We start from the raw sequence: 16392 nt of genomic DNA on the forward strand, positions 1-16392 counted from the left end.
TTAGATATACTTTTAATCTGTCTTGAAACTGGGAATGGATTTCATGACTGCCTGCAGTCACCTCTGGGACATTCTGTATTCTAACAGATCATATATTTCAACAGCTTAAATGAGAGAGGGGGTTTGGTTTTTTTAATACTTGTTGAGTACTGAATTAGTAATTTATCTGTTTTAAACTTCCATGACTTTCATAAGAAGGGGTGCCTGATAAACTGTAAAACATTATTTACTAATAAAAAGACTCAAGTTTTTTGGAAAAGGAATAACCAGTCAAAGACTTGTACATTAGATTTAACCTATTTATTTCTTTTCCAGACTGAATTAAACTCTTTTCATCCAAGTTAAGATGGGAAAAATTAGTCTAGATAAAATCAAAATGTCATCAAACTAGTTAAAACCATAAAGCACATAAAGCTGGTGAAAATTAGAAGCTCTTATCAAAAGACTTCACAATGTTGGAATTGCTATGTAATAAAAATAGAGATAACTAAAGTAATGACCAAGGTGATACAAATAAATGTTTCATCTTACTTGTCCAGGGCTGTGCTGGTAGGCATGCTCCTGCCAAATCCTCGGACACCCATCTGACAAAAGTAAGGAATGCAAGGCAGATTGGCAGCAATTATAGCCAATGAATCTGACGCGTTCACAAAGAAACCATTTTGGCCAAGAATCATGTAGCGGTCCTGGAGAAGAAAAGACATTAAAAAAAGAAATTATAATTCCATGTATTGTGGAGATGTAATTTCTTTTACTATCCAATGCAGGTAGAGAAAAAAAGGAACAGGCTTTGGCTTACTCGCATCCCTCTTTGGGTAGAATAATTCATTATCATCATCCTGGCAGGTTTACAATCTCACTATCACACCATCACTCCCTCCTGCCTTGCAAATCAAAGCTCCAGATCAGTCTCTAGCTCCAGCCGCCTACATGTCACTTCAGTACTTCTGTTCCTGCCAAGGGAACGCTTGTGTAGGAGAATCTTTTTGCCAATGACACACACTACTAGGTGAGTAGGAGGGTGTTTTGTGTTTGCTGACAATAGAAAACAGATTCTGTTCTTCAGAACCTTTTCAACCTTCTCCCACTGTGTCAGGGCAAAAAGTTTCTGTAATACTTTGCTGTTTATAACGTTGATTATATGACATTAAAATTAAATAAACAGAGATTATGATTCAATGCTTTATTCAGCTAAAAATCCCTTAATTTATAATGCTAACCAAAATGGACTTAATGTCGTTAGGTCTTACTGTGACAAATCCATATTATGTATATATGCTGTCTCTTTCTAAATAATTCTGCCTTCAAATCCTGCTTGATTTGCAATCATCTGCAGAGGCAAATTGCAACATATGTGTCTGATTGATGGGTTGCAAATTCTACCATCTGTACCTGAAAGTAACACCACTTTCAGCTTAAATCCATTACTGAAAAGCAAATAAATTATACTTACATGTCCTATATCTGACCTCAGACAAAACAATAGTGAAACCTCAAGACAGATCAAAATACTTACTCCATCAGCATCAAAAGCTGCTCCAAATCCATACTCTCCACCTTTCATAGCCTCCAGCAAGGCAGTTGCATATGTTAAATTCGGATCAGGAGGCTGTCCACCAAAATCCTCCAGAGGAATACAGTTTATGGCAGAATTTGCAGGAGCTCCCAGCTCATCACACAAGATTCTTCTCACATAAGGTCCCATAACTGCAAAAACAGAAATCTGCCATGCAATCACAAAAGCGTATGCTTGACACTGGAATTTTTCACAGCACTATGGAGAGCTGATACAAAACATGCTTTACATAGCAACTCTATACATCTGTCCTAACAATAAAACCCAAACTCTTATTTCACAGAGAAGCATGTGATTGTTCTTCTAGTAAATAATTAATTTGTCATTCAGTATAAAACACATAGTTCACCTCTACAGGAAGTGAAAAAGTAATCACTGAATGGGGAAAGATGCAATTTTTATTTATCCATTATTAAGTAAAGAAATTATCATATGCATAAAGGGTTTTTTCTCACTAGCATGAAAATAAAACGCTATTCCATGATCCTGGGATGCAAACAACAGTTTAACACATAATAGCAAGAAAAGTAAACAGCAGGGGAATGCAAATGGGAAATACACCTACCTTAATGTTCCCATTCATGTGAAAATTGCAATAGATTTGGACATCAAAGAATTTTAGTATATTTTAGTTGCTACCATGCAGATAATGAATAAAAACTTTCTCAAAACTAACTCCAAAATACTTCTTTTCTTTTTTTTTTGTTAAAGATATGGCCAACTAAGACCCCAGTTTGTGCTATTATATATCATAATTATTGTACGCATTTGGTGACTAATCAGTCGCTAACTGAGCACTCTGTGAACAGGTGCCTCAGAGGTGAAAAAATATGAGTGACTGGTCTGTCTCTCATGCCCTCTCCTCCTCCTACCTTACTCCGAGATCTTGCTAACTGGAACTGTGACCAAAGGTAAAACTAAGTGAGAACCTTGTTTTCAAGAAAATTTAACTCTGTATAACATACCATGATTCAGCTTCTTATCAAAAGTAGACTCCTGACAAATTACTCTTTTTTTATGCCAGTGTTAAAATACCAATGTCTGCAGCATAAAAACATATTCCAGAGGCGCAAATCGAAAACAAATTTCTGAAGACAGCTTTTCAACATACATATGTGGTCCTCTCTAATGTTCACTACGCTGTGGCTAGTGACTCACTTTTGGCTAATGCATCTCATCCAGAAAGTCTTTTGATCACATGCCATCAAGAGAAGGGCAAACCCCAACTACCTTTGATAGATTGCTCCAATGGTTATTCACCGTTACCCACAAATATGTGAGCGACATTTCAATCTGGATTTGCCTGGACTCAACTTCTCTCTCTATTGATTCTTTTTGGTATTTTTGGGAATAACAGACCGAACAATAATTTTTCTGCAGAAAAAAAACCCAACAACTTTCTTTGTTGTACAAAGAAATAGTCTTGTATACACTTAATCTATGTGTACTTTATATTATAGTACAGATATTACTGCACCAAGATGCAAGGTCATAAAGCTTGTAAATAAAGGTCATTACCTTGTAAAAAAAGAAACAAACTCAACTTAAACAAACTTAGGCCTTTAAAATTTTTGTTTACATCAGTTTTTCTAACCCTAAGACAGACTATGCATCTCTTTGGCTGCAGGTAAAAATTTTTAACACTTAATAACAGCCTGGCAAAACAGGGTGTTCACACTGATTGGATGCAGACTATAATCCTTGGCCATGGCCTGTGAACTGGGTGTTCACACTGACTGTGAACCCACTATGATATTTTGAAGACTATCACACCGTATTAGAGGCCAAGACTAAAATGCTTTACATAAGTTTTCTAAGTCTATACAGCTCCCTTTATTGGCTGATTTTTGTAATCCCATTAAAGAATGAAACCTGTTTTGTTTGATGGAATTTGCTTTCCATAAGATGATGTTGAACATTCTTACTTATGCTCCTATCCTTCAACTCATTATCCGTAGAAATCTTTATTTACATTTTCATACTATAGCCTAAGATAGATCTCATGCTGATCTATGTCTTCCCAAGTGATACAGATTATATTTTTTTTAATACTGGTCCCCTTGCTGTTTTCTGTGACACTTTCAACTTGTCTGCAGTACACTGAAATCAGTGAGACAGAGGTCTCAGCCAACTCTTTAAGGGCTCCTGGGTGCAATTTATTCAGACTTATCTAGTTTTATAACATTTAGAATTTGCTCTTAGTAGAGGCTCCTTGGTCACTGGATACTGCAACATACTTCATCACCCTCTCATGGCAAGATTACCTCATCCTGCTTCCTTCCAAATGCAGAAAGAGAACTTTAATTGGACACATATGGCTTTGCTTATTTATGAAGTAAGATAAACTCCTTTGCCTAGTAAGGGATCTAACCCATTGTTAAGATTGCCTTTGTTGGTAGTATAAGGTTTAAATCCTTTCTTATTACCCTTAACATGAGATAAAAGTCTGACTTTTATATGCTGTACTGTTACTGAGAAACCATTGCTGTGTACCATTTTTTATCAGGAAATTATTTCTGTCCTGACAGCCACTTAAGTTCATACCTCCATTCATGGCATCAATCCTTATTTTAATCTGGTTGGGTCCAGTCAGCAAATTTCTGATCGCATTGAAGTCAAAAATACTTCGAAGGAGATTGAGGTAGATTTCCACAGAATCCACAATTTCCACTAGAAAAATTACACAGAAAAAAGTGATTACAGTTCACACATGGGAAAATCTCTCTTCCAGCACAGTTCCACCAGTCACGTAACTCAACTGATGTCAGAGCCCACAACCTCTACATAACGTGGATTTGCTCTGAAGCCCATAGAGGCAAAGTCAAAGACTCCTGCTGCCTTCAGTGTGGCGACCATTAAGCTGAAAAGATAAACAGCTTTGCCTGCTAAAAAAACGCAGAGATAATGTAAGTTGACAGTTTGTATTTCACTGAGAACATTAAATAGAGTACATTCTATCAAAGTAAACTCTTTATATATCATTCACTAAGCCGCTGAAAAACTTTCCAAGCTAAATAGGTTTATTCTCAGAGGATGAAGATGTCTGTGACAAATTGACACCAGACATTCTATTCTTCTAACAGCAGTATCCATCTGCATCATTCCATCAAGAGAGACATACAGCCTATTCTTCTAACTTCTGGCACCAGGAATACCTGTGTCCATTTTCTTGGCAATCTAACATTATACTTTTGCATTGTATGCCTCACATACAGTGAGGCTCAGATATAACATCTGTTTTTCGGTAAGGCCTTGATAACTTGAATTTTAAATTCATAAGCAGAGCACTACTAGTTCTTTTGGATGTAAAACATTAAACTGAAATGTACCAATGAAAAGAAGTCCATCATAATGAAAGCAGTTACTAAACAACTGTCAAAAGCCATGCTTCTCAGTCATCTTGGAATGAATTATTTTTCCTGATTAAATTAAAAAGCATATATTATAAAAATGTCCTTTCATCTGGTTAAATAAGTATCTTAAAATATTTTAGTTACAAGTTAAATTATTACTTAGAACATCAGCCAGTTTTGCTCAGAAACACTAACCTTGCCCTAATGCTCTTCTTTCAGGTAACATGAAAAGGACACAGACATTTTTTGAGCCTGAGTAAAACATTTAGAATAGATTGTGACAATATGCTTGAAGGAAGAAACAAAAAAGGCTCTCAAGAATGAAAAACAATCTCTAAAACCTACTTGAAAATTAGTCAGTTCTATGGTACATGTTGAAAGTCTTGAGCTTTCACTAAAATGATATCATTGTATATCTTCTATGCCCTGCTCCTAGCAGTATTTTAGTAGGCTCTAAGCTTTACACATATGAACAAATGTGCAACTGCAGTGGAGCTGCTCACACACGTCAAGACAAAGTGCATATAGGATTAAAGTCCAAAAAATTATTTTAGCTCTTGCCAAACCCAACTCAGTTGCTTCAACACCTCTGTAGGCTTTATTCACAGGAATTAGTTCACACAACAGAAAAAGTAGAAGTTTTAAATACATCAGATAGTACCTTAAATTACGTTTTAAATTACTTTCATTCTTTCTGCACTTTCAACCTGCATTCAAATCTGTGTAAACTACACTTACTCTTGCACTTATAGGCCAATTACATTGCTTCAGCAGGGTTCCCTGGTAGCTCTACTGTCTCAGGTTGATGTATTGTTGGAAGACAAGACTGGGAAATGTTTTTTTCATACAAAAACATACAGAAAAATTGCAACTATTTGTATGCACTTTTATACTAATGTGGGGGAGGGTTGTCTCATTTTCATTTAGAAACATACAATTTGGAGAGATTAAAAAGCTTGAAAAAAACAAAATTTAAAACTCTGGCAATTTTTTGATTCCAGGGTGGTGCTGGAGCTGAATTTTCTTTGTCTGCCTGAAAAACCCAAATGTGTTCTTTGCAATAAAATAAAAAAAACCAAAAAACACGAAACGCCATGAGGATTATCAGAGGGCTGGAGCACCTCTCCTATGATGTCAGGCTGAGAGAGAGAGGTAGGGTTGGTCAGCCTGGAGAAGAGAGGGCTCTGAGGAGACTCTATAGTAGCCTTCCAGCATCTTAAAGGAGGCTTATACAAAGACTTTCAACACAAGCAAATAGTGGTAGGACAAGATGGAAGGGTTTTAAAGTAAAGGAGGAGAAATTTAGATTACATTTGATGAAGAAATTCTTTACTGTGAGGGCAGTGATGCACTGCAATAAGTTGCCCAGAGATGTTCTGGATGACCCATCCCTGGCAGTGTGCAAGGCCAGGCTGGATGGAGCTCTGAGTAAGCTGTGGAAGATGTGCCGGCCCATGGCAGAGGTGGTCGGAACGAGATGATCTTTAAGGTACCTTCCAATAAAAACCATTTTATGATTCTATACTGACTTTTATTTTAATAACTTTTGGTAAGGCATTTTGAAGAACTAAAGTTTTGGGTTTGTAATTATGCATTATAATTCTGCAGCAATACTAATATTTAGACTCAATGTATTTAGCATTCATAAAAGCAGACATTGCTACCTCGGAAAGGCTTGAATTTGTTCTCCAGATCAAATTCTTGTCTTCCCAGACGTGATAAATCAACTCTGAGATCAGGACAAATTGCGTATTCCTCCAAAGTTTTGCTGATTTGATAGATTTTTTCTGAAACCATATCTGGAGCAGGTCCTAAAAGAGAAAATGATGTGGTGGGTCATTTCTGTTAAATGAAGGTTCCCTATTTTAAAAGTAAGTGCTATAGCAAACATTTTTCAGAATATATTGGAGTTAGTATGGAATAAACACAAAGTACTACAGTAAATACAACACAAGCTTAAAACATTTTTTGAAAAAATGAAACATGGAAATATAGTGCTTTACACACAACATTTTGATTTACATAGAGTATTTAAATCAATCATTACCCAGGAGCAGGGAGGATGAGGGAAGCAAAAAACACACAGTCATCTTTCTTTGGGTTTATTGCTCAATGACTGCCTTTTTTTTACTCTTCATAGAATCTCAATGTAGCTATTAAAGGAATGCCTGTGGTTCAGCAGCAGTTTCTGTTGTTTCATAGCACTTCCTGCAAATGCACACTTCTGAAGGTCTGCTAGTTTGGTGTTCTACGTTATTTCATTAGAAAAAATTATCACTTTTAAATGCCTTAGCAGTTTGACAGTGGTGCTGTATTACAGTTTTCCTCCAATAGCTTAATAAAATTTATCTCTGTCGGAATTTAAAATACCTTAATTGCTCAACAATTAGCAATCTCAACCTGAAATAATTATGTCATTCAGAAACAGAAAACATACCTTACTTGTGAATTACTTTCACTGCCAAAGCCTACTTTTAAAGATTTACTGTGAGCCAAATAAAAGTTGCAGGCTTGATGCAAAAGTTACTAGATGAATTATGCCACATGTAGTGCAAGTCCTTTCTGGCTTATCTGACTCTTCATAGCTTATCCTAAAGCCACACTTTCACTCTAAAAATTATTTCCTTTAGTCTCTTTTATGTGTTCTCTCTCCTACGCCAAAGTGCCTTTGAAGATTTTTTCAGTGCTAATTTCCCATTCCTTCAGCAATGCTGCTATATGCAGTGCAGCTTTGCCACGTAAATTAGTGTGTTCCATCTCAGATGCAGTGTACCAGATGTTCCAAACCAATACAATAAGTAACAGTCACTTAACTCTTCATTCAGCTTAGAATACTACTTCTTACTCATCTAATTCAAACCCATCCAAAGGGGGAGGACAGGTTTCATTAGCTCCAGATCATCCTTGATAGATGGATGTCTTGTCTATTGATATTTCCAGCTAAGGACATCCCACAGTGTCACCCTACGTTTTCTTCTACAGCTACAGAAATAAACCACTTCTGCTTGACCTGGATCTGCAAAATAGACTGAGAAATAATGTAGAGCAACGATAACCTTCCCTAGGACCTTGTTGCTGTGTCTAGCTATTCTCTTACTTCAAAAGCCTTACCTAATTGTCATCCCACATTTTCTCAGCTGTAACTTAAACTAATTGCTTTTCATTATGGCCCCAGTGATTAACATAAATACTTGAACCTTGTGATTTTTGTTTGAGGAATATTTCATATATAAAGCTTAATAGCCTTTTTGAATTCTCTTTCTTTAAAAAGGCAAAGCACACTAAAAAGACTTTCCCACCAACTGTTTCCCATTTATCATAGAGATTTTAGGTATATGTGGTGTTTTAAAATTTATAGAGTGCTAATGCATCTAACAGTTTGGCTCTGGTATGTGTGCGCTGTGACCCCGGCTTTCTCACTGGATGCCCTTATGCAGTCCCTCTAATCTCTCTGGGATACAAGCCTATTCTGTTTATAAAATCCCATTCATTTAACCATGGACATTTTTCAATTAAACAAGGGACAAGGGAGAAGCACCCTCTTCTCAAGTTCACCCACTTCCAAAATGGGGAAGGAAAGATTTTAAAAACACTTTCAGTTCAGTTTTTTCAGGCAGAAAACACTCTATATGTATGAGGTATACAAGGTGTCAGCACCTGCCACCATAATGTTTTATGGGTGTACACAGATATATAATATAAAACATACTGAATGTGTAACATACCTATGTGCGTTAGCTTATCAGTTTTGGAAAACAGGACATTAGCTATATACCCAAATTCCGTTATTCAGGGGTGGAACTGCAGTAGTTAAAATTGTACAACCCTCTCCCTGGGTAAGACCAGTTACTTCCTGGGTAAACATAAGAAGTGCTTTCTTCCATACAAGACAATGAGTTATACTGCTTACAGCATTTCTGAAATTACATGCTTTAAAGTAAATGCCAAGACAAGCAACACAAAATATGAGCAGAACAGAGCTCCCTCATAAGTATCTTTATGAAAGTATCTTTATACAGAACTGTTACAGTGATCTGGGAGACTACATAAAATACCGTAAAAACAGGATAGCAAACCTCTTGTTTATAGAAATCTTACAGCTACCACAAGGACTTCAGTAAGGATTTAATGCTTATTGTACAGACCCATGCAGACAAATACACTCCTATTACTGAAAAAAAAGAAAAAAGAGATGCCTATGTTCTTCACAGTTTTAACAGAGAAAGTGAAAAACACATAAAGGCAGCTAAGTTATCCTTGTCAGCATATTTTCAGCATACTAAGATGCAATGTTGTAGTATGTTGCTAAACCCATACCTCCATTGGCAACTTCAAACTTGACTCCAAATTCTCCTCCAGGTCCTCCAGGACTGTGGCTAGCTGTCAGAATAATTCCACCAGCTGCTTTGATCTTTCGGATGATACACGAAACAGCAGGTGTGGATAAGATACCATTCTGTCCAATAACTAATCTGCCGATCTAGGTGGAAAAAAAAGCCAAAGTACTCTGAATACATTTTTTAAAATTAATATATAAACACACACATATGGGCACTTATGTACAGAACAGAAACGGTAAAGTCCTAGTATGGAACATATTCTTTTGCAGAGAAATATACATACATGCGTTGGTTGCATGCTCATCTGACAAAAAACTGACAAAAAACATTGTATCCTGGCACATTTAACACCAGTGGTCTGTGTACTGACTGTAAAGCAAGAGCACAGTCATGACAGTGATCTGCAAAGCTCCCAAGCATAGCACTGGGCCATGATCCTGCTATCAAACCTTTCCAGGTATCCTCACAAATCAGCAAACCCCCTCAGATACCAATATAGTTTAGGGCTGACTGTGTCGATGCAGTTTTCAGGTCTGGGGCTTTAACCAGCATGAAAGAGAACAGCCTTTCAAAGAGCAGCCTTTCAGTGCAACCACAAGCATCACTACACACTAGGACTGGCAGTCTCTTGCAGTTACACCTCTATTGCCAAGGCACCGTTGGATGTCCTGCTCCATAAAAAGCATTGCTCCTCCTTCAGCCATCAGTAACTCCTGGGCTATTCCAAATGAACAGGGCGTGTTTCCCCGGGCAGAGCTGAGCAGGGGAAGTTCCCACCATTCTTAAAGTTAAAAAAGACCTTATAGGTGGTGTTATTAAACACTGACTCAATGTGTTTGGTATTATGTGCAGTTCCACTGCAAGGTTCCAATTTCAAAACCTTGCCTTCATCCCCTATACAGATACTACAGTTTCAGCTGAACATAAATAATCCAGAAGCCAACCAGAAATGTATTTACAAAGAAATACAAAAGAGTTCCAATTTCTGGGAAACAGGCAGACACAAAAAAGCCAAGAGAAGGGGAGGTTAGTGTCACAGATGAGAACTGATGCAGCTGCATATAGAGCTGAAAAGTGTATTGCTAATGTTTTTTAATAACATCACTATAAAAAATAACCCCACCCCCCACCACTACTGAGCAGCAGTTTGGGAAGGGGCAAGGAGTGGGTAGAGGGGGCAGAGGGAGAGGCAGAACACTGAATTCTTTCCACTCCCCATCTGAAAACAGACTGGGAGTTTAACTTCAGTTTTCATTCTCAAGTTTGAAGGAGATTTGATAGCTCTGTGTGGTAAAGCAGCAGTACACGAGGAGCTACTTTTCTCCTTTCCATAAAGAGCTGTTCCTTCACATACAGATGACCTTCCGGTCACTCATGTGAAGCACTTATTTACTCAGAAGTGCAGTTCCAAATAATTTCAGAAAAGCAAAGGATTAATAGATTATTTATTCAGCCTACTTTTGTGAACTATTTTAGTTAAAAAAAAATAGGATTTCTACAAAGAAATTATCAACTTCTAAAGTAAGCACAAGTTACTTTTTGATAGCTCTCACAAAGCACTGGCTATGGTTAGCCATTTCTCTTTCACCGAGAAGTAAAAGATCTGCTTTCAAATTTTATAAAAATGCACAGAAAATGCATTCTATTAACTGAGATTTCTACCTCAAGATCTGAGGATACAATGATTGATTGTCCACCTGGTTTTCTTTTCACAGTTTTTGCAGCTAATTTTGAAGCCTATGGATTGTTGCTGGAAAACAGGAGAGCTATCAAAATTATAAATACAGTTCACGTAAATCTTCAAGGTTCATTTGACTTGTTCTTACTACTATTAGAAAAATGTTTTGTTTTACTGTCTTTTTTTCTCCCAGGTTGGAACAAATCCAAAGGAGAGAGGAAAAAAAAGTTAAGAAACAAAAAAAAACCTATTTTGGAAAGAAAAACATGATGAAAATAAATACTAAAAATGTTTGGTTTGAATATTGTCTCTCCCTTTTTTAAACTATGAAGCATGTAGAAAGCTAGAGCAATGACTCAATCTTCCAAATACAGCTGTCGGAAATGGGTGCCAGCTCTTAAAACAGCATTGTGTATGGGTAAGCAAAAAGAATATGACAGTGATAACATTTTACATAATGCTTGAAAACCACAAAACTAAATCTATCCCAAGGTACTCAAGTATAAATGCTCTTATACTTGCCTACAGGCTTATCATGAGTACATTTTCTGTACCTCTAAACTAGTGAGTTTAAGTTTTTGCCTTTGTGCACATCAAAACTGTATTTTTATAAGTTAATACTTAGATTATTCAGAATGCATAAATTACCAAGCACCTACCATATTTCATTTTTCCTGTTCAACTGGAGTGACACAAACTAGTTTACCCATTTTTCTGGATGCCAAATATTTATATAAACATGAGTAATTTGATTTGCCCTCAGCATTTCTCAGAAGGCTATCATTTCTATACTACTTAGAAGTATTTATTATACTAATTTCTATACTATAGAAATACTGCAATACTTAGTATTTCAAATTAAGGATTTTGAAGTCAAATTACATGAATGATACACTGGTATTTTATTTGCAGTGACTACTATAAAGTTTCACCTTACATTAAGGTCTTCCGTGCTTTTACAAAACTCCCTGAGGACACTGCAGATCTTAGAGGTGTAAATGTGCTACCCATCTTCCTCTGCTTTCTTTGTTTTGGTGGCAAGAATGTAGAATGTCATCTTCTCTTGGCTCAGAAGCTCTTGATTTTGTCTCTGAACTAAATACTAAATGGACATTTAGTTAATTCTTTAATTAATTTAATTAATATCAGATTTTATAGACTTCTCACAATCTGGGCAAAACCAGTAACCAAATATTATCCACACACTGACTCACAATTAAGGTTTCAGTAACATTGTTCTGAAAAACTTGGACAGTTTCATAGCGTGGAAAGATTATCTTTGGAATTCAAAAACTTGCATGGCTACAAGATCACAGGCATGTAATGTCTCTTCTAATACTTTGTCCCTAAGCCACATTATAATTTGTCACTCTACGTTTAGTAGCAACAGCAGAAACAAAGATCCTCAGCAAATGGTTACGGCTGAAAGAATAAAATAACAAGTACTTTACAAGAACATTTTTATGCAATATTACCACTTGCAGCTGTGCATTTTCAGACAATTCCGTTGATTGTCATGGAGTCACTTAAAGCTTTTTTTAATTATTTTTTCAAGTAATCTCTCATATGCCTCAGTCAATTATACTTGAAAGAACATGAAGCAAGCAAACTACATCCTGAACAACATGGGGCTGTGTCTTCCTATCATTTACTATAGTACTCTAAAGATGACTGAGCACTACAATTAATGTAGAAGCAAATAAATCAATCACATGTGGCCAGGAAAGGAGGCCAAGATTCACATGGAAGGCCACGGAAAAATAAAAACAACACGGTATTATATAGAATACAACTGTAAAACTCAACTCTCTGCCATCTCAAACTTCTACAGCATTACTAGTAATATTCTGCAATCTCTCTAGCATGTCGTCATGACTTTCCATAGTCAGTGTATGATCATCAGCTTCTGATCTGAGACTCACAAATAGCAGCTTCTCATTTAAACCTATCCTAAACTTTGCATCAAAAATGAGACACCCTATACAGCTGGTGGGTCTAATGAAATATTTGCATCTAATTAGTTGAGGAACTGTATTGCAACTGCTGGAGCTTTTTACCTCAGTTCTTCCAGACATTAAGGCTGAAGGATGCTACTACTGGCAGGACACAGGTGAAAAGGGCAACAGAGCCTCAGATGCTGTCCTACCACTACTTTGTAAAACTGCTTGTTGTAACCCAGAATGGTACAGAATCTCTGTCTGGCCTTCCTCAGTCCGCCCCACCCTCCCATGACATGCAGTCCCTTACCCAAACGTGTTTGCTACAGCCCCAGCTGTGTGCCCCATTTAAGGGTGACCCTGATTAGCCACCTTCAGCTCTGAACAGAAAGATTTGTGGGCGCATGTGCTCCTTGCAACTGCAGAGCATGGACCAGTGGAAGTCTACACAGGCTATAGCTATGGAGCATGTACCTTCAGCCCCGAGCTGGAGGGCATGAGCCAGTGGGACTGAGGATGAGAAGAAGGCAGGCCAAGCACTGGCAGCTGACTGGGAAGGGGACCTCATCTCATTCCTTGTACTGGAGCCTATGCCAATTGTGCTAGGCTGTTAACGCAGGGGGAATGTGGGATGAGTCACCAAGTTAGAACAAGAGGAACCTAGCAACTCTAAAGGGCAATACATTTACAGTTGATAATAGAAAGCCATTTTTATTTTTGTACTCAGCAGGTACAACTAACAGTTACACTCAGTATGTGTCTCCCAGGAAGGAGATTCAAGTTCGGTTTCTCAGCAATATGTGGCTATCCCTCTCCTAGCACTCAGGGTGGCTTAAGGTTTTCAACGCAGCTTCAAGGCTTCCACATATTTCATCTAATCCTGCCTACATCAGTTCACTTCTTTCCCTGTGATAGGGCCTACATCCCTTCTAGTGACAATAACATGACCCAAAGGGAGAGATCTTTGCCCTCATGGGTCTTTCCTTCCTCTCTCCTGACTTATACAGCACAGCACTAAACAGTGCCATCAAGGAGGTTTAGATATTTTCCCACCAGGTGTATTTTAACAGCCAAAAAACAAAACACACAAATAGTACTCACTAAATAAATGTGAGGCTTATGCATTTACAGTGTGCTTGAGAGAAACAGAGGGTGAGCAGGGTGAAGATGTTAGAGAAGGAAAGAAGCATTAGCAGATGGAAATTGGAAGCCTTTTCAGTATCAGTAGCTCCCCACCAGCTGGCCTACAAAATTTGTGAGGACTGTGCCATTAGTAAGAGTATCATGAATGAATTCAAATATTTGTGGGAACTGTGAGCAGAAAAGTTTGGGGATTGGCTTCAGAAAACATTAGTGAGAAACTGTTTCCAAGAAACTTGCAATAAATTAAGAAAGTAGAATCATTATTATAGCAAGGTGCCAGAAACGTGAAACTGGAACTCTCCTGAGGTCAGAAAGATATTCAAGGAAGAAAGACCAAGATGGGAAATGTGACAGAAGCAGCAGGAAGGAGGCAGGCTGACAGAAAAAATTAGTCAGCATAACCTGGTTGAGAAGCCTCTGCTGTTCTAAACCCTAAATTTCTTTTCTTTTTCAGTACCTCAGTCCTTGTGGTCACCCTGCAGCTGTAACCCACTCTTGTAGCTCCTGCCAATGTGCAAGGACAGGTAAGGATCTCAGCCTCAGCAGGGCGGTTCTTACCGCCAGACTCTTGCTTTAATTGTTGCTGCACTTTATCCCATCTGTACTACCCTTGCCACTGTCCTCACTTTAACCAGTGTCCCCTGACAGCCCTTCTCACACCCGGGGCCACATAAACCCTGGCATCTGCACCAACTCCCTGTGTGAATGGCTGTTTTGCACAGGGAAGCCAGCATGTAACATAAACAGTCTCTCTGAAATCTCCAGTATCACTAAGCATCAGCTTGATACTATCAGTGTGTTGAGAACATGCTTTAGGAATAATTTTAAAATACTCATTATTTATATCAGACTGGGTAGTTTATATAGCTTGTATGTGACAACAAATCAGCAGGAAAAATTTGGACACATACAGAGATTCATTTCAAAGTTGAAAGAATGAGCTTTTGAAAAAAATTAAATTCCCTACCAAAAGAAGATCTATAAAACCATATCACTCCTTTTGCCAAATCTAGAGGATCAACTTAGCCATCATAACAAGCGATACTAGCTTCAGTTCTGCTTTGAAGTGGGAACTTCAAGCCTACATTATCTGGTATTTCCAGCTGTCTGTACATATATATCCACACACGAATGTGCATGTACCTAGGAGAAGACAACAGTTTTCTCCTCAAGTTCTTTCCTATTTTCAAAACTGCAGAAGAGAAATCTGTATCCCATGTGGCCACAGAGGTTTCTGCGACTGCTATCTTCTTGCATTTTGTAATTTGTTTGCAAGTGCACAACAGAAAAGAATGATTATTTTCTTAGGATGCAGCCAAAATGCTGAACTCCTCTTCCCTCAATAGTACCATTTTCCTTGAATATTTCTAAAATATCCTGAGCAGCAAATACATTTCTGATACCTTTGTTTCCCACGCACATATTTTTAACTCTTGCTACATTTTCTCCTTCAGAGTGAACCCTATGTTTCAACTGCCATTCCTTCCTCCTTCTAAAATAAAGTGAAACAGCACGGCACGGCTGGCAGTCCCCTGAGGGTGCCACCATCCCCACCGTCAAACCCCGACGGAGCCACCACCCATGCCAAAGCCCAGCAGAGGGGACACAGGAGCCGGCACGGGGCTGGTTCGGGCACCTGACGGGTAGAACGCCGAAACAGCCGGACGCGAAGTTCCTCCTGGTTTTATTTGTATATTGAGCGCTGTCCGGGTGACGACACTGGAAGGTTCTCCCCGTGCTCGGGGGCTGCCCCGCGCCTCCCGCTGCCAGGACCGCTGGTGCGGGCACAGCGCGGGTCCCGCTGCTGGGAGGGGGCGAAGGGGAGGGCGAGGGGGCCGCTTACCCCGTTGGCCGCGGCCATCTGAACGACGATCTCGATGGCCGTCTTGCTGAAGTACCTGCCGTCGCTGCCCACCACCATGGTGCAGCCCTGCCGGTCGCGAAGGTCGACGGAGGAGAGCAGGCTCTGTACGAAGTTGGGCAGGTAGTTGCGCTGGCTCTCGAAGAGCGCCGTGGGCCGCCGCAGCCCCCCGCCGCCCGTCGGCCGCTGGTCCTCGTAGGGCGCTGTCTGCACGGTCAGCACCGGGATGGGGGTCCGCTCCATGGCGGCCGCCGCCCGCCCGGCTGTGGCTCCGCTGGGGAGCGGCAGCCCTCGCACAGGGTGCCGAGCAGGCGGAGGGGAGCCCACAGACGTCTCCCCGGCGGGGGCGGGCCAGCTCAGCCCTCGGCGGCCCGTGGCGGGAGCCCGGCGCCGCGGGGGAGCCGGGGCGGGCGCGGGGTGCGCACCGCCCCTTCCCCGCCCGCCCCGCCGGGGCCCCCGCCGGCGCCTGGCCGACAGCGAGGGTGCTCGCGGCTCGAGAGGCCG

The 16392-nt window shown here is 39.5% G+C and overlaps 1 protein-coding gene across 1 annotated transcript; it reads right to left on the minus strand.

Moving 5' to 3' along the window:
* Positions 1-463: 463 nt before the first annotated feature.
* LOC113981928 (phosphoglucomutase-like protein 5) lies at positions 464-16179 on the minus strand. The gene is made up of 6 exons (XM_027709633.1): positions 15871-16179; positions 9247-9409; positions 6594-6740; positions 4121-4246; positions 1517-1707; positions 464-686 (listed from the first exon to the last, which is right to left on the minus strand). The coding sequence occupies exons 1-6, from the start codon at positions 16129-16131 to the stop codon at positions 528-530; spliced, it is 1047 nt and encodes a 348-aa protein (XP_027565434.1). The 5' UTR covers positions 16132-16179; the 3' UTR covers positions 464-527.
* Between the last annotated feature and the right edge of the window lie 213 nt (positions 16180-16392).

The sequence above is a fragment of the Neopelma chrysocephalum genome, unplaced genomic scaffold, assembly GCF_003984885.1.
Source record: "Neopelma chrysocephalum unplaced genomic scaffold, ASM398488v2 Primary Assembly neopelma1_96814, whole genome shotgun sequence".
Taxonomy (NCBI): Eukaryota; Metazoa; Chordata; class Aves; order Passeriformes; family Pipridae; genus Neopelma; species Neopelma chrysocephalum.